Consider the following 24,680-nt stretch of genomic DNA (forward strand, 5'->3'; position numbering starts at 1 on the left):
CTTTCGAAAGTATCAGAAAACTTAAAAACAGATTCACAAGTTCATATTGAAACATATTGGGATTCAGCTGAATGCTTCAGATTTCGGGTGTTTACAAATGGTCCAAAGACTGCGCTTTCAAAACCCCCAGAACATTTCCCTGATGTTTTCCATTCTAACCTTCCCTCAAAACCTGAAAATCAGGTCTCTCGCGTGAACATGACCAAAGTTCCGAGCCTCATGTCAAGGTGAAACCTTATTTTGGGAACAGATTTGAAGTTTTTTTTTTTTTTTAAGTAGGCTGTCGTCTTGCACCACAGGACAACTAGTCCTGTGTAGTTCATGCACACATTAGATCATGTGCTCCTGAATTGACTGCTCTGTCTTGCGTTGTTTTTACAGTTTATTTGCACTATTGGATAACAGTGTTCATCCATTATATATCTCACTAGCTCCCCTCCAATCCCCAGTCTCCTCCTGTTTTGGCATTTACAGGCTCTGTGAAATCTCTGATTCATCAAATGCCTTCAACAAACCAACAATCAGATTCAATACCAAACTTGCTACAGTGGTTAAAGCTTAACTTTACTGTTCATCGTATCTTCTAATCACAGTGGGGGGAAAATACCTTGAACTAAGGACAGTAACTGTCTCATGATACCACGACGCAGATTTGAAAGACCTATATCACTTTAGGCGAAATGAGAAATAGGACACACAAAGACTTGTTTATTGAGAGAATATGAATCCAGCTTATGTGTTGACCCCAATAAAATTCAACAAAAATACATCACAGCATGAATACACCATGCAGTCAATGCAACTCTACCATAAACTCAAAATTTGTATTTTATTGGGGAAGCATATTTCCATATTTTTTTGGGGGGTAGGGGTGGTGATACTGTTTACCTGTTTAATGACCTTTTTGATAAAAAAATCAAAAGCTTCACCAACAGCTACAAATTCATTTTGAGGCGTATGCCGCGTTTTTCGTCCATCGTTGGATATTTATTTATACTTTGAGCACTATTGTAATTTTCCCTTTCTTTTCTGATTCTTCGTGAAGCATATTATTTTCCCACCATTTATCTACAGCTACACATCTGTATGATGAGCTCTTTACCTTTATGCCTGAGAATATATTATCCTGATCGTGCTGTTTTTTGCATTGAGCTTTTAACAGCCAACTTGTTGACCAGTAACCAGAGAAATCGATGATGGTTTTATTAGATCACCACAAACTTGAAAGACCTTTGACTTTAGATTTGAGCTTAAAATGAATGGATTTCCCGAGCACAAGCATTGGAGGGCTTTGTGAGGGAGTTGGTGAAGATGGGGTTAAGTTTTCCTCTGCTGAGCGTTTATCCCACATAATGGGATGTGCCACCGAGTCGCTGCTGGTCTGAGCCGCGGCAGGTCAACATATTCAGCGCTAGAGGCGGCGCAACATGGGCTGAGCCTAAGCTGAGCTGCGGACTCGGATCGCGGTGTGGATTTCACCGATGATGAGCTGAGCTGAGCGGACCGGCCGCCTTCGGGGACACGGGCATGGTGACACGTGGATTTTTTGCGGATAATCGGACTCGGCCCGGTCACCGCCGGATGGACTAACCCGTCGACGCACGGGTGTGTGACGCCGCTCCGGTTCACGGACGGCGATGCGGTCTTCAGAGGAAACGGGTTTCGCCGAGACATCTGGAAAACGCATCCGTGCGCCAGGGCCAGTCCGCATCCAGAAATGCTTCTGACAACACAAAGCCTGGCTACAAGGGGCTCCGGCGACAAACCTCCGCACATGCGGATCGGCATGGCTGCGTCTGTCTGGGCATTTGGCTGCGTTTTGCGGATGACGCTTTGGAGCGCAATCAAGCAATGAGACAATCGGGAATGATCAAGTAGACTTTATTGACACACAATCCGAAAATATGGCTGATCAGAGCAACATCCAGTCCGCCGCCTCAAAGAGCATCCGGCCCTTCAAATCCAGTGAAGAATACCTGTATGCCATGAAGGAGGACTTGGCTGAATGGCTGAACACGCTGTACGACTTAGATATCACCGCGGACACCTTCATGGACGGGCTGGAGACCGGCTGTGACCTCTGTCGGCACGCCAACAACGTCAACCGAGCCGCGTACGACTTCCAGGTGGAGCACCCGGAGGCGGCTCAGTCCATGAAGCTGCCGTCCAAAGACGTCGTGTTTCAGTCGCGCAGCGTCGTGCCGGGCTCCTTCCTGGCGCGGGATAACGTGTCCAATTTCATCAGCTGGTGCAGGCAGGAGCTCTGGATCAAGGACGTCCTCATGTTCGAGACCAACGACCTGGTGGAGAGGTGCAACGAGAAGAACTTCGTGCTGTGCCTCCTTGAGGTGGCGCGACGCGGCTCCAAGTTCGGCATGCTGGCCCCCATGTTGATCCAGCTGGAGGAGGAGATCGAAGAGGAGATGCGGGATCAGGAGAGTGTGCGGACCGACCCCAGGGAGCCGGCTGAGCAGGGCTCGCCCAGCAGGTGTTTCAGTCGGAAGGAGAGTCCCCGGAGTGTGGAGGATGATACTGATATTGAACCTGACCCGGAGCCCTTCATCTGGCCGCAGAAGAGAGTTTTATGTGACATGAGAAATTTGGATGAGTTGGTGAGTATTTCTGAAACACTCACGCACTACAGGCGTGATCTTCCAGCTAAGGTCTCACAGCAGAAGTGGGAAATACTGCAGATTTCCCCTCAGGCTTCTCACCCTGTGGTGTGTGGTGCTAAATATATGAAGCAGCAGGATCCCCCCCCCCCCAAACAGCAAAAGGCAGAGATGTGCCAAAAGTGAAGCACATGCCATGATGAAGACAGGCTCCTTATAGATTCCCTGTGAAGCCTATAACATTGTTGTAGACCGCTCTGAAATGCCCTCCTACCTGTAGGGTCAGTTAGTGTTTGACACCTAAATTCCTGCTGAGGGACAGCGCTGAGAGGTCACAGGCCAACGTGATAATATCTCTCATGCATTCTTGTACAACGGTCAGCTCTTCAGTAGACTGAAATGCTTTATATCTTGAAATTGAGAACATGATTAATTTTGTGCTACTTCAGCAGTTCCTTTATCGACACTACTAAAAATCTGACATTTTAGCTCTCATTACAGTTCCTGCGTATGTGGAACATGAAACACCAACCCTCATCATTTCGCCAAGTTGAACTGATTGACCTTTTCCAGGCCGTGAGCCCATCAGCACACCAGGATGACAGAGATCTCAGTGGGCTAAAGCTAATGAGCTGTTAGAAAGATAGACAGGCGGAGCAGACGGGCGCATGCTGGCGTTGTGAGTGGGGGAGAAGTTAATATTTTCATGCTGATGATGAGGAACAATGTCTGTCTTTGACGCCAAAGATGTGAGGAGCAGCAGCAGAGAGGGGAGGAGGGGACACAGTTGACAGTCACGCTCATGCTAGCCAGGCAGCAGAGCAGAGCGCCGCCACTGTGACCTCTGCAGACAGAAATAGGAGAGCATGTGCAGGAGGATGTGCGCTGTTCGTATCCAGACGGTCTGCGTCCACACACCCTCGCTCATATGACTGAGGATTATACAAGCTGACTACATTTTAGGGCAAAAAGATGACAGGAAAACACCAGAGTGAATGGCTGTCCCTCCCTTTTCTGTCAGGGGCACTCACACATTCCTCAGCACATGTACACACATCTTGTTCCCAGTGTCATCTGTTGGATAGTGCCAGACTTTGACCGATTCGGGATGTGACATTCACAGTCATTAAGTATCTAGTGAATACATCTCCTCCATCCTCCCTGTCAAGCCTTAGAAAATTGCTGGCGTGTGCATAACAGTCCACATCAGCCGCATGGGGCTCTTCAAACCAGAAACCACAGTGCTGCAAAAACGAGAGGCCCGCAAAATTAGAATAATACAGTATTATAATTTTCACAATTGCTGTACTAACACATACTGTCTGTTGACGTCAGTGCTGCTTCGGTTCTTTTCTTTTTCTTTCGCAGCCTAGACATTGTGTGAGCTGTGCTTCCACTGAATACCTCTAAATGTCCTAGACTGATGTATATTAAGCAGAAAAAAAAACTGTCAATTAGTTCATCTTTTTTTAAATAATTTGATCAATATATCATCGACCCAATCAGCTGTTACTGCTGAATGTTAGGCCTCTCTGTCCTCCATTACAACAGTCGCAAGTTTATCCTGCAGAATGTTTTGGCCCTTTCTTTGTATTTCTGTTTAATGTAGTGGACTTGCAAGAGATTAGTGTCCTGTAATTACTGGAAGCTTCATTGCCAGTAGACATAGACATGTCACAGATTGTCTGTGGCCATCAGTCCTGCAGGCAAAGGCAACTCTGCTGCATCATTTAACGTGGAATGTAATTCAGCGGATTCTTTCGCTTTGAGATGCCATACATGATCTGAATCACCTTAAAAAAAAAACAAAAAAACAATTTATCAACCTATTAATGAACTATCTATTCATATCCAGTAAAATTATTGATGAAATGTCATATATCAATTACCAGGCTTTTAACTCCCACTGAGACGTAGAAAGAAGCCTCAGATACAAACCAAGATGCTACACATAATTAAATGCCCTCTTACAGTTATACAAATGGTGAAGGTCCATACTCCAGGACATCATCATCCATTTGTACACTCCAAACATAGTTCTATCTAATCAAAACTAATACGTGAACCCGGTGAGCTGCAACCATTAAATATTTCATGTTGCAGCTGATAAGTGCATAGTAGAAAGAAAGTGTGTTTAGACAAATATAAGATTATATTTCTGCTCGTTTTTAAGATGATGCAAAATTACGAGCAAGTTTCTTATGCACTTTGTAACATCTTAATGAGATTTGCATATTTGACTACTCTGTGTTCTTGATATTGCTCGGTAGGTTGATGATCACATTAACCCTATTGTTTAGACAATACAGGCATTGTACTAATTGAATTAGATATCATTATTCTCATAAGTGAACTAACCGACAGTCATCATTCAAAGGAAGTTTTTTTTAAGACATTGACATCAAAAATCACCATAAATGTGTCATGACTAGTTCTTACTAGTTACAATTTCACTTGAAATACTAGACTTATGTCACAGTAATGTGACTCATTAAAATCCTGCCATGTGTCATGTCAACTACCTCCTGGATACTACAGGTATCTCATCTGTTTGGTCTCGGCATGGAATTGTTGCCCATCTTGGTCATACATGTGCTTTTGAAAGTGACTATGAGATGACAAAGTGTTAGTGTATGAGCTTAACTGGTCTAAGTTAAGCAAAATGAAGTGCAATGGCGCAGACAAGTCAAAATGGTATGTCCTCATATGAGGACGCAGAGTCTTAGGAGGTTAAGTGTAGCTGTTGTGTGTCCAGTTTATTTTCCTGGTTACAACACCCATGAGGGGGTGTACAGACTCACCACTGCTATTTCCCACAGATCTGCCACTATGCACCTACTTACTCATATCACCATGCGATGGCTTTGAGGAAGTAGCAGGCGTCTTGTTTCCTACATCATTGTTTGAGTCATTGATGTTTGTGAGTCTGAAAGCTCTTCTTTTCCACTCCTGAAATCACTTTGTGAGAGAAGTGGTGCAGACAGCAGTTGGTTCATATCCATATATACTGTGTATCCCTATAAACAGAGAGGCTATCCTTCCCATTATTGGACTCTTTCATATGACCCGTAGAGAGGGATTCTGTCAGTGACTGATTATTTTTCTATATACTCAGTGAATTTAGGCAAAAGAACATGGTCAGCTAACTAAAAAAATAACCTTTTGTATTCTGTTTTCTAGGTTCTGCACATCAGGCCCTGGGCTTAGTTTCAACAACACATAAAGTGCCTTTATATAGGGCCACGTATTTCCTCTATGCGTGGGCATCTATACAGGGCAGTATTTGTGCCTTTAACCAACAGATGATCAGAATCTCACAACCTTTTTCACCTTCCTTTATTCACCACTTTTTCCCTCTTCCGGCTCAGACACATTAACTGTTTCAAGTGTCCTCTCACCCCAGGCTTCAACATTCATCCCTTGTGTAGTTCAGATATGTGTGAGCCTCATTCCCATCCCCCACCTCTGCCTCTGCTGGAAATGATAAAAGCCAAGAGCATAACAATATGTCTTGTTGGTGGCATGGAAGACAGGAAACAAATAGACTCCCGCTGTTAGCAGCGAGGCAATCAAAGGCTGACATCTCAATCTGTACAGGGAAACACCAGCAGGGCAGAGCACAGGGGCGATAAAGACAGAAAATATGTGTATTATGAATACATGGCCACTCTGTCCCATTAACCTCATGGTTCAATTCATGTATTCAGAAAATCCAAAGAGAAGAAGATGGCTGGAGTGTGCCTAGAGTGACTTTACTGTACACTCTGATAAACCTGACTGGAATGGATGTTGCTCAGCGAGGGAGCGCTACAGTAGAGAGAGTTAAGAGGGAAAAGTAGGTCATCATGTTTTACATTGGGCCACACTTACACGCTTTGCTGAGAGAGTGTGGCATCCTTTGGTGTTTTCTCCTGCTTGTATCACATGCACTTGTATATTTAAGGGTTTAGTATCCTAAAGGTTATTTTCCCTCTAGACTTTGCATAGTAACAGGACAGACCAGGTCTCACTCCACTATTTTCCATGTAGCAGGGTGCATGTGGAAACTGCTGACTCTGCACTTTGCATATTGCCCACTTTATGTCTTTATTGAACCGCTTGATGCTATCAGCTGATCTTTTGCATGATTATTGTATAATATGGTGTGTGATGAGTGTGGTCATGTGCTGTCTCTGTCTGCAAGCCTCCTCCAGCGGGTCTCAGGTGGAGGCACCCAGAACGGGAGTCCTCTCAAGGAAGTCAATTCCTCTAACCTTGCCTGTGTGTTGTTGAGTCAAGTGAGCTGGACAGTGACTTGATATTTAGCTCCGTGCTCTGAATGATTACATTGCTGCATGACTGAAAGAGATGAATAATGGAGTCATTCAACTCACAGCTCTTGGGTTCCATTAGTTTCTTATTTCCGCCCAGACCCAAATGGGCAGTTTGTCATATAGCCAGAAGACAGGCATCGATTTTCAGAGAAGTTTTCCTTGATGCAGTAGATAACGCTGCCTACCCTGAAGTCATATATTAGTTTTTTCACTCTTATCAAATATCCAACACGGAATTTAAAAAAGCACGATTAAGAAGACAGAAAACAGGTAAAGAAATAGCTCAGCATTATGGGGAAAAGCTGTTGGATTTAGAGCTGCTTTGCTTAGTTTAGCTCAGCACAAGGCCGGAGAACGAGGAAAAACACCCAGCTTCACTCACTGTAAACGTGGCAGAGGTCATCTACCTGCATATCTAAAGGCAATTCCTGCTCTGAGCCAAGAAACAGTTCAGGACATAACCCCCCTGTAAAAAAAAAAATGCTGTTATTTTCACTTCCTGAACAAACAACATACAAGCATTTAATCAGTGACTTTTAAAGATAGTTACTTAGATACATTTGGACAGGGCCAGATGAGCAGTTGCCTCCTGTTTCCATTCTTTGAACTTGAGTAAATTAACCTTTTACCTGCAATAGCCTGATATTGACATGGCAGACAGTACAGTAGTCTTATGATCTTACCACAAACACAAAGGAAATAAACATCATATTTACATTCCTGTATTTGTTCCTCTGTGTTACAGACCAAAGTATTCGGTCTCCCTCTTGTTACCAGCACTAACTGGTCTACATGACCCTGAGGCCATTATCCAACATGTTTTTCCAACTTGTGTTGGCTAGTCTGTCCTGTTGGACCAGCTCGCAGTCTCCAAATACTTATATTTCCATGAACAATCCGGTTAATCCCCTCAGGGTACAGGTAATTAGCAAACATAATTAACATTCATTCAACCACTCCTAACCTCACTTTACCCCACAACTCATTTATGTATGAAAGGAGGTCTGTTCCATCTTTGTAGCATGTTTGTCCACAGAGGAGCTGTTAGTACGGGCTGTCAGGCCAGCGATTGAACAGGAGGATATACTCTGATATACTGCTGTTGTCAGGTTGCGTTCACAGTCTCGAGGAATGCTTACATGTGGGTGGTGGAGCAATAATCCCTCAAGTTCCAAAAAATCTCCCTCCTGCCAACCAGGCGCCCCCTGTGGCCTAGTTTTCTTGCCCCTCCATGCTTATCTGATGCGAGGTTGCTTCATCTTGGGAGGTTTCCAGTCCTGACAGAGAAAGACTTACTTTGTTCTGCCATTTCTTAAAAAATCCCCCCCCGATTGTAGTGTATGTGCTGTACCATATAATCTTTTATTCCTCTCAATTGTCTGTAGTTATCAAACTGCTATGTATTATCTCATGAACTGCTTCCACTCTAATTTGTCTCACAAAGTTAAATAGTGGAAACACCCTCATGTAAATTCCCTTGGAAGGAGTTGTTGTAATGATCCGTTTTCATTGTTTGAGTTTTGCAATAATTATCCTTTGCACTGCAATCATAAAAGCAGCCAGCTACAGCAGGCCAGCACACCTATGTCTGATGAAAGCACTAGAGCAAACTCGAGATGTAGTCAGCTTGTTGAATTAACAGGTGCATATTTTCAAGGAGACGTGTACTTTCTTATTCTACGCTTATGAAATTTCGATATCAGCCTGAAATCCAAAATCCTGAACCGTCACTACAGTTTGTTTATTCGCATAATAACAACCAATAATTTCAAATCATACCAAATTAAATATCCTAAGATTCAACATTGTTGGCAACATTCTGCATCCCTTTGCTATGATACCATTTTTTAGGCCATGATATACAGTCCTACTGTAACATGTTCACAAACACATTCCGCATCACACATCTCTAAGGAAAATAGGTTATAAAATCAGACTGTCTTTATCTCCCCCCCTCCCATTTCCTTCTTCATCCCCTGGGTTTTTTCAGTTGTCCGTTTTTGCCTAACTCTTCCATGAATGTTCTTTCAGATGTTAGTAGATCAGGAAGGAAGGGAATGAACAGATTGTTGACCCTCACTCAGCAGCGGAGTGTTGGAGCAGTTTCTAATGATGAAAATGTTTCTCTCTCTGTTCTTGCACAAACATCCCTGCATTCCTATCTTAAGATAGATGCAGCAGATTCCCTGCTTTGGGGGCGTGCTGTGGATTATGCAGTTGCTGTTCCATTTTGTCTCCGTTCCTTCTCTAACATCTGCAGCTCCTGCTTAAAGTGTCTTCAATGTAACCAGCCAGCATCCATAATTCATCCCTTAGTTTTTCTCAGTGTATCAGCGCCACTTCCGCATTTTTCTTGCGTGACCTTGTCTCGCTCCTCCCTGTCTATCTCTTTCTATTTCAGTGTGTGATTGCATGTGTGTTTTGGTTTCTGTGTTTCTGAGTCTTACCGTTGTTTACATAGTGAAGACATGGGAAGTGCACACATTGCATGCCAAATCTTTCAACAAAGTAAATACTTGAAATGCCAGTGCTGCTATTGATTAGCTTATTAAAACACCTCAGGATTTGACAAACGTTTGCTCAGTGTCTCATATGAAACTGTGTTAGTCTTCCACCTTCCCCCTGGAGGAAAACCTATGACCTCAGCTGTACAGCACTTGGAGGGGAGGTGTTTTGGGCCAGAGAAAGGCTTTACTATAGCAAGAATGAAAAACAAGGCAAACTGTACAGTTAAAAAAAGGAAGGGTAAGGCTCTGTGTGTGTCTGTTGCTATAGCAATCTTTCCATTAACTCACCGACTTGGGTTTTTCCAAACAGGGCTTGTCCACCTACTGACACAGAATGAAAAGACAGAGTGACAGAGCGGGCAGAAAAGAGGGCGAGCAAGCAGATGTAGAAACGTAAGCAAAACAAGACAAATATAGGTCTGGGCAGCTCCAGCACAGACTAAAAATAAAGGCCGAAAGACAACTAAGCAGATGACAGAAGGAAAGAGGGCTGAGCAGAGGCAGGTGAGAGGGGCAACAGAGCCGCAGGTGAGATGCAGAGGCTTTGTGCTGATTCCTTCCTCTTTGATTTGCATGGGAAAGAAAGAAGGGTGCTATTTCAAGGAAATAACAAGGTATCTCCTTAATCTTCTGAGTTCACCATAATCTACGTGTTGTAGGCTAAGCGCTCACACACCACATGCAGGCTTTATTCCCTGGCCCATGTGTACAGCATGAAAGGTGCTCTAAACAGCCTTCTTTAACATGCGATGACTTTAAAATCAACAAAATAACCTACTGGCCTTTGTAATGGCTACCCAAACATCGATCATGCAGCAGTTATTCTTCCTCTTGTCCTGTGCTTTCTTCTCTTACTTTGCCTCTTAACTTTCTCTCCCTCCCATTTGACATGCACACACACGCTTTTGTCTGTGAGAGATGCCAAGAAAAACATCAAAGTTGTCCAGCGCTGGGAGAACCTGGGTCTGTGCAGCACAGCCTGATCTTGCCCCACCCTGCAGTTGTGTCTGACTCCAGTTGCCTAATAAGCACCCCCAATCCACAGTAAGGGCATCGGCTCTCCATTCAAAACCCCAGCTGGCAGTGCAAACCTGCTGACATCACCACCACCACAGCTCTGGTTACTGAGCTCTTAATTTCCTTTATGATATCACAAGCAGAAGCATCGTCATGAAACAGGCCCAGAGAGGTTGAGAAGGAGATTATTCATTAGCATGTATTTTTGTGCTTTTGTGCTGCTGCGGCGAACCAAATTACCAAACTGTTCTGGAGACATGAGATGAAACAGGGCTTTTAATGTGGTAAGAGAGCAGGGTGAGGCATTGCATCACCCAGGAGGTGTTTGGAGAGCAAAGTTGGCAGGAAGCTGACACACTCACAAACTCCAACAATCATATACTCAGCCAGTTGAGACTACTCATTTCTGACACCATAAAACAGAGTCATTAGGTTGCTGACACATGCACCCAGGACCAGCGGTGCTTTGGTCACTGTTACAGATATGTCTCAAAGCATGAACTCATAGAGCAGCGCTGACCTCAAGAGCAGGAAAGGATCCGTGCCAGGTTCCTCTCAGATGTGTGTGTCATGTTTGTGTGCGCTGACTGACTAAAGTGTCCTCCTTTTGTTTTCCGCAGGTGCGTGAGATTCTGGGCCGCTGTTCCTGTCCAGCTCAGTTTCCTATGATCAAGGTGTCAGAGGGGAAGTACAAAGTAGGAGATTCTAGTGCGCTGATCTTCATCAGGGTGAGACTCAAACACCAGAGACCTTGTCATCAAGTAGAATTATCTGTCAGTATGATAAATGCCTGGCTGCGCGTCACTTTCATTTTTATAGACTATGATTCTGTCTTCATCTAAAAATAACTGTTATTAAAATAATTATTTTCTCAGGGAATACCTTAAGTCCAATTTTGTGTCATTGCAGCTTTGACTGTGTCATTGGTGTAATACTTTCTTCCATATTTTTAACTGAGTTTAAACCTTTGAAATATTATTTTAGATTCAGCTTGAATCTCTGTGATGCAATCCAATAGACAACTAAAAGTTCCTGTTATCTTACTCTCACTATGAATATGAAAAATGCAAGAATAAAGAGTCTCTGTCAGGTCATCTTATCACTATTTGGGTCTTCCTTGATTAGTTATGCTCATCATTCTTAACAGCAAATATAACATTATACTGAAGTGGACGGAGTACACAATTTCACTACTTGAGTAAAAGTACAGATACTCGTTGTCAAATATTACTCCAATACAAGTAAAAGTAGCTTCGTCAAAATATTACTTAAAAGTACAACAGTATTTGCTTAAAAAATTACTTATGTAAACATAAAAAAAAAAACCAACTCAGGGAATACAGGAAAGCTTTATTGTCATTGTACAATAGACTGATGTGATTCTGACATGTTTATAGCTCAGAAACACCTTCAGTTAAAGAGGCCCTACATTAACCAGTCTCTGGAGGGGTTTGGTCCAGTCCAGAGGTTTCCAGCTCCAGTCTCCAAAACATATTTTATATGGACACAATAAACACAGTCTCAAACTCCGTGGAGGTCTGGGGCTCCGGCCTCTGCTGGTTGTGCTGTGTGTTACCTTGTGTTACAATTACAATTAGTGTTAGCGAGTAAGGAGAGCATCAATAGAAAAGTAGTGGAGTAAAAAGTATGATTGTTGTCCTTCAAATATAGTGAAGTGAAAGTAAAAGTATCCCCAAAAAATAATACTCAAATAAAGTACAGATACTCAGAAACTGTACTTAAGTACATTACTCCAGGGGGACCTACTGCAAGATCTGGGAAGAAACTGATGTCACAGCAACAAACAACCAACAATAGCACAGCTTTTTCACAAAACTGCACAAGTTGGCCAAAGATGAGTTGAAGGAAAAACAAGATTGAATATTCAAATTATAATCCAAACTGTTAATTGTAAGCTCTGACAAAGAAAAGCCACGCACTGTTATGGTGCTTCAAATTCTTAAATCTTGAAAAGATCAGTGGTGGTTGACATGTTGTCGTGTTCCTATGGGTTAGAAAAGAATTGGGAATGTGATAGCAGTGTGCGGGTAGTTTCTAATCTTTTGATCTAAACTCCTACAGTTAAATGGTGCCCAGAACCAACAAACATTTTTTGTAAATGCGTGCAATCACCTGTTCCAACTCTGACCAAGTGATTTATTTAGAGTCTTCTGCCTTTAAATTTCACCATGTCTGATATATGTGACTAGCGGATAGATGTTAGGAATCTAAGTTATCGTATTTCAAAAATATGGTAAAATGCTCAAAAGTATTATATTAGTTAAAAGAAAAAAAAAATCTGTCATTTCAGCTGGGTACATACATTGGCCACTGCCCAATGGCACAGAAGACAGTGAGGGATGCAATAATAGTATGGAACCATACAGTGCAGGCATATGGCATGTTGTTTCAGGGAAAGTCAGGTTATGCTCAGTATTTCATTCATTCATTTACTCATTCATTCATTCATCTTCTACCACTTATCCATTTCCAGTTGTGAGGGTTGCTGGAGCCAATCCCAGCTCACACTGGGTGAGGGCGGGGTACACCGTGGACAGACCGCCAGTCCATCGCAGGGTCACGTGCCATAGAAACAGATAAATCACTCCGCTTGCTCGGCTGTGTTGAGGCCAAGTGAATAAGATAAAATAATAATCTTTTATTAGTCCCTAAGTGGGGAAATTTGCAATGAACAGCATTGTGATTCTGTCTTATGTGAGTGTTTACACACTGCCTTCATCTGGCACACTCCCAGGACTGTACTTTCTATTCCAATTAGACACAAATAGAGCTTTAGGTCATTTCCTGAGTTGGTCCTTATCTTGGCTTTAGCCTGTTTCTGCTTGGCTGTTGGTCTAAGTTTCAGCATAAGAGCTATGACTGTACCCACATCAGGTCTCAGTGGGCTGTGCAGTGGGTGTGGTTGATGCCAGCCATCGATTTTGTCTCTCTTACCTAAATGTGCCACAGACAGATTAATGGACTCTGTGGGTCGTCTTCCGAGCTGCCTGCATTCACAGGATCAGGCTGCGTAACTGCCAGTAATGCCAGTATTTCTTTCCTGAGTGGCACCACTTTATCCAGACAGTGAGGCATTTACCGTGCGAAAATGTTTGTCATACCTCTATATTTTCTATAATTTCTACATTTTTCTGCAATGTACAATGAATCAAGTCAAGATTTCATGTGTGGTGAATTCAGTAGGAAGAAAAATAAATGTACAATAGTAATGTGCAATAGCATACTGAATGGTCAGTAGACCCTTATACTTTTATGGCTAATATATCTTAAAATGATACATTTTCTATCTGTTCCTTGTAAAATTAAAGGCAAATCTCTTAAGACAGACTTAACAAAAAACTAAATTGAAAGATGCAATTATGATGAATTGCTATAACATGTTATTGCCATGATTGATGTGTTAAACCAGTATGAAGATTTACACGTATCCAGTGTTTCTCAAAACTGAGATTAATATTGGTTTTGTTAGGTTGACTGCATTTGGGAAAATAGAGTCATTGTTATCTTCTGGATATGGCAGATTTTATGAACACTGCCCACAGAAAGTTAGCATTTTTGACTATTTTTCTATTCTCTATTTATACTTAAAACCAATGAATCTTGCAAGGTGTGTTTGCCTGTTGCAACTTGCAACCATTTTAATGTCATATATTTAAGTGTCCCTGCATGGAGATGTGTGTGTGTGTGTGTGTGTGTATGCGCACGGGTGTCTGGGAGCATATGAAGTGTCAGATTAGCTCCCTTCATAATGTGCCCCGCCCACTCCTGATTCCTCATTGGGGATGCTAATGGTTATGCATATGGACCAGTAGCTACAAGTGCACCCAACACACTTGCCTTTTTTTTTTCCTGCGGACAGAAAGCTGGTAGCTGCTTTGAAAGCCAACAAAACCGTATTCGTTTGCCAAAGCTGTGACATGGATTTCAGCATAAACGAGGGGATGGAGTGGAGGAAGCAAATGGGCAAACAGCCCCTATGAATGGGGGTGTGGGCGTATGGGTGGGGGTTCTTTGTCCCTCGGGCTGTTACTCCCTAAGGGAGGAGATTCCTTCAGTCATAATATGCACCATGAGTTTAATTCTTGAACTCACCACCAAGATATAAGGAGAAATTGATTCAACCTGCCCCCGCAGTGACGTGTAGTCTCTCTGCTCGCGGTTGCCATAGAAACAAGGATTGGATCTCGGTTCACTGGTGAAGACTGCGATACTCCTCAAGTGGTTTGGAAATGTGTCTGCTTAGCCTCAGCTTAAAAATGAAACACGGTCCCAAAACATCTACTCAGCCTGAGCAGACTCATTAGTGCTGCTGCAGCTTGATACATAATATATGAAATATGTAGCCCGTTGGAAAGTGATGTGGAATGCAACACAACCCAGATTTTATCATACAACTGTTAAAACTGTAGTAATGATTGATTGATTGATCATCACATCAATCTATACATCTGATAAGTTTGTCACATGATCTATGTTTTGTGTTGTTTCCTACAGTCTCTGTGATTGTTGTGTTTGTGTTTTAGTGTCTCATCACACAAAATGGGGATGATCATCAATAAAGTGCCCGTTGTTTGATGATGAAAATGAAGTGAATGAGCTGGCAACTGGGAAATTAGCTTTTTATGATCGTTGATAATTGTCTTTACAGTCATGCGATCATCTCTCTGCAATAAAAGAGATTTGTGTCTGGATTTCCAGCTTCATGGCAACTACTCCTTTTCTAGAAGCCACGTCTATATGTCAAAAACTGCATTATAGTATAGTGTCCGATGTAAAAAAGCAAAATTGTTAATAACAATGAGATACAACAGTGACAGCAGATCTTACTGGTTTACATGTGTAAATATATGTGCTAGAGAGTATGTGGCTCTTTGTTAGCAGATCTTTGATCGTTCTGTTGTGAAATTCACATCACAGCATCATACAAACTGTAAACCTGTTACTGACATAAGGCCAGTGCAGTGGAGAGTAAGCAGTTAATACTCTCAGGTCTGATAGAGATAAGCAGATGAGCTGTTTTGATGGATTCCATGTAGTAGCGGAGCAAGGCCGATGAAAAGACTTGTCGTGGATTTGCAGGGATAGTATTAGGGTGAGATGGGGTCAGACTTTGGCACACATGGTGTGTTCGTGGCCTCCATCTCATCTCTGTTTCGGGACCCAGAGATGAGACGTTGTGCCATGTGTGATTTAGTGGAAATGAAACTTTTGAGCCGCCCTCACAGATGTACCGTTGTGCCTTATCAGCTCAGCCCTAGCGGACATGGGTACAGCCTTCAAAACGTGTCCTGCAGACCTTTTTACATAACCAAAGGAAGGGGATGCATACTCAGGAGTAACGCATCAGGCCAAGTGGGTTGCTTCAGTGACGGCAGTTCTGCTCAGAGGTGGGGGTCTTTAGCCAGATCTTGTGGATGTGTTTACCTCAAAGAGTAGAGCAAAGTAGGAAGTGACATGTCCACCAATCCTTGTCTGTTATGGCTATCCAGGCCCACTCTCCTCTGATCGGAGTTGGGATGGGGGGGGGGCAGAGAGGACAGCAAGGGTGAATTGTTACCCTGTTAATTTACCCTGCTACCTTCTGAAAACACAGGGAAGCCAGCTGAGGACCACGAGAAAAAAAAGTGTCTTTCACAGTATTTTGGCTCGGTATTATGCTACTGTACTCATTAATGGCGAGTTGGCATGGTAATGAACAGTCCTTGTAATGGCAGCAGCTGGGGGTGATGTTGGGGGAGGGAAAGGCAGGGGGGCGCAGGCAGGGCTGCATCTACATGTTATGCAACACTGAGGGCAAGCCAGACTTCAGCAAGCTCTCCCCTCTTTTTTCATTTGCATATGTGTTGTCAACTTGTGCTGTGTGTGTCGTGTAGTATATCAATAAGTGTAGCCAAATGTGTTTGTGTGAGAATATGTGGGTTACTTTCTGTTTTCCACTGAAGCCTTTCTTTCTCTTTTTTGCCTCAGGTCCTTCGCACTCATGTGATGGTGCGTGTGGGAGGGGGCTGGGACACATTAGAGCACTATTTGGACAAGCATGACCCATGTCGCTGTGCTGCTTTTGGTGAGGTCACTTCCTGTTCCCAGTCATGCCTTTAAAAAGTAACTTCACTGTTGAGTCTTTTCAGTGTTACATAATTCTTAACACATTTAAATGATTCATGTCTCATATATTATGTTCAGACCTGACAGAGATACTGTGAGGGTCAAAGATATTAAGAAAATGTGCCTGTTATTCAGTCAATCCTTTCAAAATTCTACCATTTACCTTTTTTCTTGTTGTTGTTTTGTTAACAACAATGAGTCTATATGTAACTGATTATTGACCGATATCATGTCCACCCAGAAGAAAGTTAGGTCCTGAAGCTGATGAAAGTAGGTCATGGAAAGAGGGTGTTCTTCACCACTATCTGATCCCACAGCACATCTGTGCAGCAGCTCGCCGAAACACAAAGACATCTTTTTGTCTGTACCATTCAATCTTTAGTTTGATGAGAACTACAGTGATACATGCTCATAGCTACGATGGGTTGGACGATCTCTCCCTCCCCCAAAATGCTGTTGAAGTAATGATGTCAGGGGCTGACCGTCTGGCCGGGACAGCTGACGCTATCTGATATCATAATTGGAGTTGGATTTCTAACCAAGAGAAGCCATGTCATGCCTCATTCAGTGATAAATAAAAATATGCCCTTTGTTTCCTATAAATGTTCTGCCTAAATGGTTGGATTTTCTGCATTTCTCTAACTGGCTTGTTTCACAACTAACAGTCAAGTTCTCTGGCTCTCTCTCATCGGAGCGTCATCTTTTTCTTCACCACTTCTATCTAAAAGCTCAATGGCATTGATGTGGTTAGCTATGATGTATTTCAAGACCTCTCAATTACTTTCATCATTGGTGTTTGTTCAGCCGGTCTGACTTGTTTACTTGATTACTGCTTGTAATCAACCTGTCTCCACAGCACATCGCTACCACCAGGCTAAAGCCAGTGGCCAAGGTCAGGGTGGCCAGAGCAAATCCTCAAGTGCTCACTCCTCCCGCTCCACGAGCCCAGGTCCACATTGGCGAAATGATGGCATAGCACCTTACAAGCCCCCAGACCGCCGCTCCATGGAGCCCCCATCTGCTCCATGTGCCCCTTCCTCCTCCACACGGCCAGGCCGATCTCAGAGCTCTTCTGTCCACGCAGAGCCAGACTCCGGTACGCCTCGGCCTCTGCTCCCACGGCCTCCACGAGACCGCTCAGAACCCCGCCACTTTAATCCTCTCAGGTGAGTGTGTACGCCTACGCAAATGTGTCGGATAAGAGTGTGGATAAGTGCGATACCATGATAATAAATTAATCTCTCCCAAGTAGGCTTGCAGGGCACGCTCAGTTTTTGCCACTAGCTCTCTCCTGCCCACAGATGGGAAAGCAGACAGGGATCACACACACTGAACAGAGCATATACACAACAAACACACACACAGCCACCACAGATTAGACCAGAGCAGATTTATCTAATCTCAGGTGACATTGCCCTCATAAATCTATGTTAAACAGCCAACCTGCAGCACCTCCCAGTGGCTACAGGGGTGACACCGTGTTGGCTGTGCTCCGCTTTGTCCACACTCCTCTCCTCCACTCTCTTTTTGTTCATTAGACTATGATGGCTGTTCTCCTGGGAGAGCTGTCGTTCAGTGTTTTCGTGTTTTTCCGCGGAAAAAAGATGGTTGGAATCAGTATGAAACCAGTGACAAATGAAGCCCCACATCAGTATTCTCCCACGTGCCTCTTGAGTGGAGACTGGGCCAGCTGAGTGAATGACAGCCAGACTAGTGGCAAGTCATTGATAGCGGTTTCTGTGGGATTTATAGACAATAAAATGTGCTTATGCTTGGAAAATGCCACAAGGTTTAGTTGCTCACATCCTCCGTGTCAGTGTGAAGGCACCATTGTTTAACACTATCCGGAGCTGAATGTTTGTTTACTTTGGGTTCCCGCCAATGTGTGGCTCATTTTTACTTCAAGTGATGGCTCACAGCAGAAGTCAAGGCGGCAGCTCATCTGAATTAACCCTGTGTGGGTGGGGCACTGCAACCGTGCCAGACTAGATAAAGACTAATCTGACAACTATCCCTGGACAACTGTTCACAGCTAACTGGGGAAGTAGGTCAACAGGTGGGCTCCATTCAGGGGAAACGACCTTGTCTGAATATGCACAAATATAATTTCTGAGCATAGTCTTATAAGTCTGCTGTATTAAAAACACCAAGTAAAGGGACAAGCAGTGACCTACATGGAGATGAAACATTAGCTTCACCAATTTTCAGTGCTGAAATGTAACTTGCTATCATTCCTAAGCTGACTGACAGGTCTTTTATTAGATGTATTCAAAATAACTTATTATACTGTCATCTAGAATTTTTGTTCCAATTTTTTTATGTTAGGATTATTTCTAATTATTATAAGGTCTGTAGGCTTCATGGGTGTTTTTTTTTTACCACACATGAAATTTTTTAAGTCAGACAAATAACACCTTTGTTGAGTCTTTAAATATCAAGTTTTCACTATATAGCCTATTGTACTGCACTCAACAAGTCTATAACAAGGTGTGTTCTTCCTGTAAGTGCATCATGACCTGATTATACAGTTAAACCTGCTGGTGCGACTGATGCGTGACACTGGGGTGGTGTCTGTTTGAGAAAGGGCAGTGCTGTGTGCTGGGCAAGAAAATCTTTAAGACTTGTAATCCTGATACATGCTCTTACCTTCCCTGTAATCCCCCTGGCCGTCGCTGCCCACTGCTCTCAACAACACCATGACTTGGGTCAGAAACACTGACCTGTTGACGCTGTTTGGCAGTGGCAGGTTGGGAAGCTGAAATATTCACAAACTTTCAATATGGCATACAACATGTAACCTCGTGGCATGAAGGAATATAATATGTTATGATGAACCTGTTGGAGCAGAGTCGTGTGAGAAACAGAACGTAATGTAGCCAGACTCATTGGGAGTTCCAGCACTTTCAATATCAATACATCACTCCTTTTGTCTTCCTTACATTATAGGAATAAGGAGACAATGATGCCAGTGACAAGACGCCTCTCTGGAGACAGTGACTCTTCGACAGCATCATCTAAGGGTGGAGGAGGAGGAGGAGGAGGAGGAGGAGGGGGGCGCTACTCCCTTGGTACCTCACGTCGCTCTGGTGAAGAGGTAGTCTTGCTTGTCAATCGCAAAGAGGGGAAGCATATGATTGAAAGGCCTGGAGTGGGAAGTCAGGCCCCCTCTCTGCGTCCCTCACTGCCCCGGGCACGCAGTCAATCCCGGGAGCGTGCTGCACTTGCTCCAATACTCAAACCTAACCCACCACAAGGTTCCTCTGATGGAACACGGACATCTCGCACAGAGAGGGGACGCTCCCTTGGAAATGAGGGGCCGAGGAGGCTCCATGCTCCACGTTCCCATAGCCAGAGTAAGTTACCCAACCGTACTCGGTCGACGGATGTCAGCCCAAGTCCTGCTTCCTCCAACAGAGAACCTCAACCTCCACTTTCAGACAGACGAGAGGAGTTGCGAACCAAACAGGCCCCTCCAAGCTCTCCCAGGATAGGTGGTGGCTTCACTAAGAGACAGTCGTCCTCATGTTCCAACTCACCTGTTAAAGGTATCCAGAGTAATAATAGCGGGCCCAGCAAAAAGACTATCACTACCCCCAGACCTCCTGCCCCTCGCTCACCCTCCATAGGAAAAGGCAGACTACTACCACCAGTGAATTCAGGAGGTCGACGTTCACCACACTCATCACCCCGCAGCTCTAATCATCACGCTGCACGCTCCCCTCGGACATCACAGGGCCCCCGCTCTGCTGGTCGTGGCCACCATAGGAACTGGCCTGGTGTGGAGCACCAGGAAGCTAAAGAAGAAGGACTAGGATTCAGCCTCCAGATGCTGCCAACACTAGATCCCCAGAGGGAGCAGGACCTATATCGCAGCTTTGAGGCTGAGTTTCTGGCCAATACACAGCAGGCTAGAGGAGGGACTGGTAAAGCCCCAGGAGGTGCGAGCCTGCAGGGAGCTGGGACACATTCAGTGCCAACACTCACTGATCCTAATGTCACTGACTCTGCCTATTCTTCCTCTAACTCCTCCTCTTCCTCCCTGAATGTGGGGGTAAAAATAGGAACTCTGCCTGACCTCAAGGAATCCAAGAGAACTAATCCTCGTCACTTCCCAGTCGAGGACCCCTTACACTTACTTTATGGACACAATTTTGGAGGACAACACACCTTTGGTCAAGGAGAGCCTGAACACTGGGTGGAGCGTGGAATAGGTCTCAAGAAACTGCCAGCTATCTCTAGCGCCATTGAGGAGAGGGAACTCCCATCTTCCCTCACTGACCTTGGAGACACAGAGCCAGATAATTTTATGAATCAGGTTCCCTCACAACCTGCTTTCCATTGTAGGAATATGAATGGAGAGCATGGAGGTTATTCACCCATTGGGGGGCTAACAGGTCAGCAGAGTCATCATGGCTGGGGCACAGGTCCTGGGGAAGATATTCCTCTGGAGAATTACCAGCCAAACTTACCTTTTGAGCTAGAAAATGGTGATGGGAGTGATGACCTCCCACCACCTGAGGCTTGCCCATCACCTGTAGCCCTTCCCCCCTCTGAAGACTGCTCCTTCCAGGATTCCTCGAGTGAAAACTCTTCCATGTGCTTCAGCTTGAGTGAGTCTCGCTCTGAGTCTCCCCCACCATCCTCGCCCTTGGCCAACGGAGACACGGACGGAGATATGCTAAAGACTAAGAAAGGACAGAAGAAGGCAGACAAGGTAGTCCCTATCTCAAAGCACAAGCTGAAAACCAGAATCAGGCCTCGCATTGACAACAGGCCCGAAAATAGCCCCTCACGTATCCCCACCCCAGTCAGCTACAGAGATCTGCAGGCTCACAACACTCTCTCCACCTGCCACACCCCTCCACTGTCCCCTCAGAGCTCCCATTCAACGGGTCCTCCAGCAACGTGCAAGAGCCTGCACCAGGCCTTCACAGATGTGATCCAGACTCAGCCACGTTCCCAAGCCATGGGCAACAAAGAGTGCCCCTTCCCGGGACAGTCAGGAAGCCTGGACACTGAAGCTTGGATGTAGCACAAAACTGATGGGTCTGAGGGTCCTCATGAACTCTTGACTACTGTCTAAAAAAACAGACTTGAGACTGGGCTAGAGACTGTTTTTAACTGCATGTCCAACACTCCCTTTTTCATTTAGTTTCTCCCCTGATGAACTTCAGGTAGTTCACATTGCTTTTATGTTGCACTCAAGCCAAATTATTTATTACCAAAGGAATGGTCTTTAATACTAGTTTTACTGTCATTTTTCTGTATGCATGGGGATGCTTTTGCCAATCAACGGTGGGGGTTCTTTTTTTCCAAGACATGTGGCTGACGGAGAGGTAGAGGGAGAACATATGTTCTGCTATGTGCTGCTCTGAGAGGCACGGTGAAGTGCCAGAGATTTAAAGCTGCAACTCAATGAAACAGTGTAAAACATAAACCTTTAGTCAGGTCAATTAGCTCCCTCTTGTGGTTTCCCATAACGTCTCTGCTTGCCTTGATAGTAAAACAACTGGTTTCACTCTCCTCACATATGACTCAATACTACGCATATTTACAGTATAATAATAGGTGACATAGACAAAGGTACCCCCATCGTTCTTGTGACTTTATGAACATTTTGTGCACTACCAATATCTGTACAGTTGTCTGATGTTTGTTACTACTGTATGATGTCAGCGTTTCACGATCAGTTGATATAGTCCAGCTTGGTAATATGTTTCTAAAATGGTTATTGTGACACGCATTTTTCTCATTATTTTTAATGCAGTAAAACATTTTCATTTCTCCTTTTAAGTGGATTAAGTACAAACACGTGAGGGACAGTGAAGGTTATATTATTTAGTGTCATTATCACTGAAACAGGTATAATGAGAGTTCTTCATCCAACCAAACAAATCTCTGGAATACAAAGCTAAATATACATATATGAGCAGAAGACAAACGCTAAGGAGAATGAATGTGTATATACATGTTAATGAGCTCACTGAGAGATGTGTACATTTTGTACATAAAAAGGCATTGAAAATACAGTTCAATGTATATATTCACTGTATTAAGTTCTATGCTGCCTTAGCTATGCAATATTGGTGTTGGAAATGCCTTGAAAATTCCCTTTGCCTTAAAATGCATTTACAGGCTAGTTTTTGAATGTTTTTGCTCAACATCACTAAGATCTGTCTGGTAACACTACATTGCCATCATTAACTGTCTCTGACCATAGAAATTGGAGTTTGAGTGTGAACGTGAGGAGAAAGTGAGGCACATTGCCAATTATTAATTATACTTGATGTAGGTGTACAATTCATGATAAAGATTACACAACTGCACATTGCTTTCAAACGCCAGAAGCCAGCTGACAAAAAAAAAATATTTCAAATACATCAAAAAATTTATGGTGACATCTACTGGCTGAAAAAAGCATGACATATTGAAAGTAAAAAAGAAAAAGAAAAATGGCCTAAACATAAACCAATTCATGTATACTCTTAGAATGATTTGTACTGGATAAGATCCAGTTGAGCCTGGAAAAATTAGATGCTGAGGTGAAGTTTGATGGATGAAGAATGTCTTGGACTTGAATGACTGCATGGGTACAACGATACATGAATAATAGATACTGTAACTGGATATCAAGGTTCTTTGAAAACCACAGCACAGGAGTTATCAATATGAGAGGCCAGACTCCAGCAACAGTACATCTGTTTTTTATTTTTTGGGGTGTTTAAAAAGTTGTGGAGTTTGTAAAATAATTGTAAGTGGAAGAGTAAAGACTGGCGTCAATGTCCTGCAGAAACAGCATGACCTCAAAAAAACCTAATTTTGTCAATTTAGGAAAAATGGTAGTCGCTTGTTTTACAGATGGTAAATATTTGACATACAGATTATGGAAACAATGCCAGTATGAAAGAAAGAAAAAACAATTGAGTTGAAATCTTTTTCTGCAAGACACTGACTCAGCAAATGGGTCAAAATAAAGCATGTGCATATGTTTGTGTACATACTGTATGAGAATTTGTACAGAGTTGGAGTAAAGATGGGAGAGATTGGTCTAATTTATTTATTTATAAAATCAAGTCTCAAATGACACCTGTGTCTCAAGTAATTTAAGTGAAAACATGTTTAGGGAAATCCAAATGAGTTGGGGCATTTTAAACTTTGAAAAGTTGCCAGTTTAAACACTGGAATGATCCCACAGACAAAGATAACAAATTCTTGCCGTAATTCGACATACAATAATTTGATTTAATGTTGACTCCTCATTACTAAAAATAATACATGATGTGTCGGTATGGTTTGAGCTACACTGTTCCAATATGTAGCTGATTGTCAGTCTCACCTGATTGATCAGATATGTATGTGTTGTAATTGTTGGAAACATTTTTCTTTACTTGAGGATGTTTGCATTTTGAGCAACATTTGTTTTGTTTTGTTTTTTTTTAAATCTGCAGGCTATGTGAACTGTGACTTCATATGAACACGCCATTTCATTTGGTAATTAATCACAAAAATAGTCTGTTCTTTAACATGCAACCAAATTCCATGAACCTCTCTCCACCCAGTCAGTGAAATCTGAATGTTCATGATCAGATGAGTTCTCCTTTGCTGATGTTATTTTCACTAAAAGTTCAGTTAAGTGTACAGATTGCTTGACATTGTGAAATTTGTATGTCTGGATTAGCAATACTGAAAGACTTCACAGTTTTCTGAAGTTGAAAATGCTGTCAAGTTGTTCTTGTAATAAATACTTTCCTCTGAAGTTCATGATTTAGCCCTGCTTATTTTTTGGTGAGGGGCTTTGCCCCCAGAAGTGTGGAGAACAGACTGTGTGGACTCAGGGGAAGTTCTTCATCATCAGTTCGAGATCCACATCCATTTTGCACAATGTTTTTAATTTACTCGCTTTTGTTTCTTATATAATCAATCAGTTTGTGTTGTAATCTGATATTGACTATCTCTCTGTGTAGATATCACAGTTTTTAGTTCTAGGCATGTTAACAACACAACACCTGATACCACAAAGCCATTTTCAGACTATGGGAGGGCAGAAATGTCGGGTTTCCACAGTTCCCATCTGTGCATGTATGAGGAAGGTAATTCAAATTTTT

At 43.2% G+C, this 24,680-nt stretch overlaps 1 protein-coding gene across 1 annotated transcript; it reads left to right on the top strand.

Annotated features, from left to right (window-relative positions):
* The first annotated feature begins 1,371 nt into the window (after positions 1-1,371).
* gas2l1 (growth arrest-specific 2 like 1) lies at positions 1,372-24,336 on the top strand. The gene is made up of 5 exons (XM_029511060.1): positions 1,372-2,612; positions 11,070-11,177; positions 16,438-16,534; positions 17,432-17,741; positions 19,522-24,336. The coding sequence occupies exons 1-5, from the start codon at positions 1,905-1,907 to the stop codon at positions 21,605-21,607; spliced, it is 3,309 nt and encodes a 1,102-aa protein (XP_029366920.1). The 5' UTR covers positions 1,372-1,904; the 3' UTR covers positions 21,608-24,336.
* Positions 24,337-24,680: the final 344 nt, after the last annotated feature.

This window comes from Echeneis naucrates, chromosome 9 (assembly GCF_900963305.1).
Source record: "Echeneis naucrates chromosome 9, fEcheNa1.1, whole genome shotgun sequence".
Classification (NCBI taxonomy): domain Eukaryota; kingdom Metazoa; phylum Chordata; class Actinopteri; order Carangiformes; family Echeneidae; genus Echeneis; species Echeneis naucrates.

What these genes read in the sequence shown, in the direction of transcription:
- gas2l1 (XM_029511060.1), top strand. Translation starts at nt 1,905, where the DNA reads ATGGCTGATCAGAGCAACATCCAGTCCGCCGCCTCAAAGAGCATCCGG. An exon ending in GTGCGCTGATCTTCATCAGG is followed by an intron (nt 11,178 to 16,437) that starts GTGAGACTCAAA and finishes TTTTTGCCTCAG; the next exon opens with GTCCTTCGCACTCATGTGAT. An exon ending in CGCCACTTTAATCCTCTCAG is followed by an intron (nt 17,742 to 19,521) that starts GTGAGTGTGTAC and finishes CTTACATTATAG; the next exon opens with GAATAAGGAGACAATGATGC.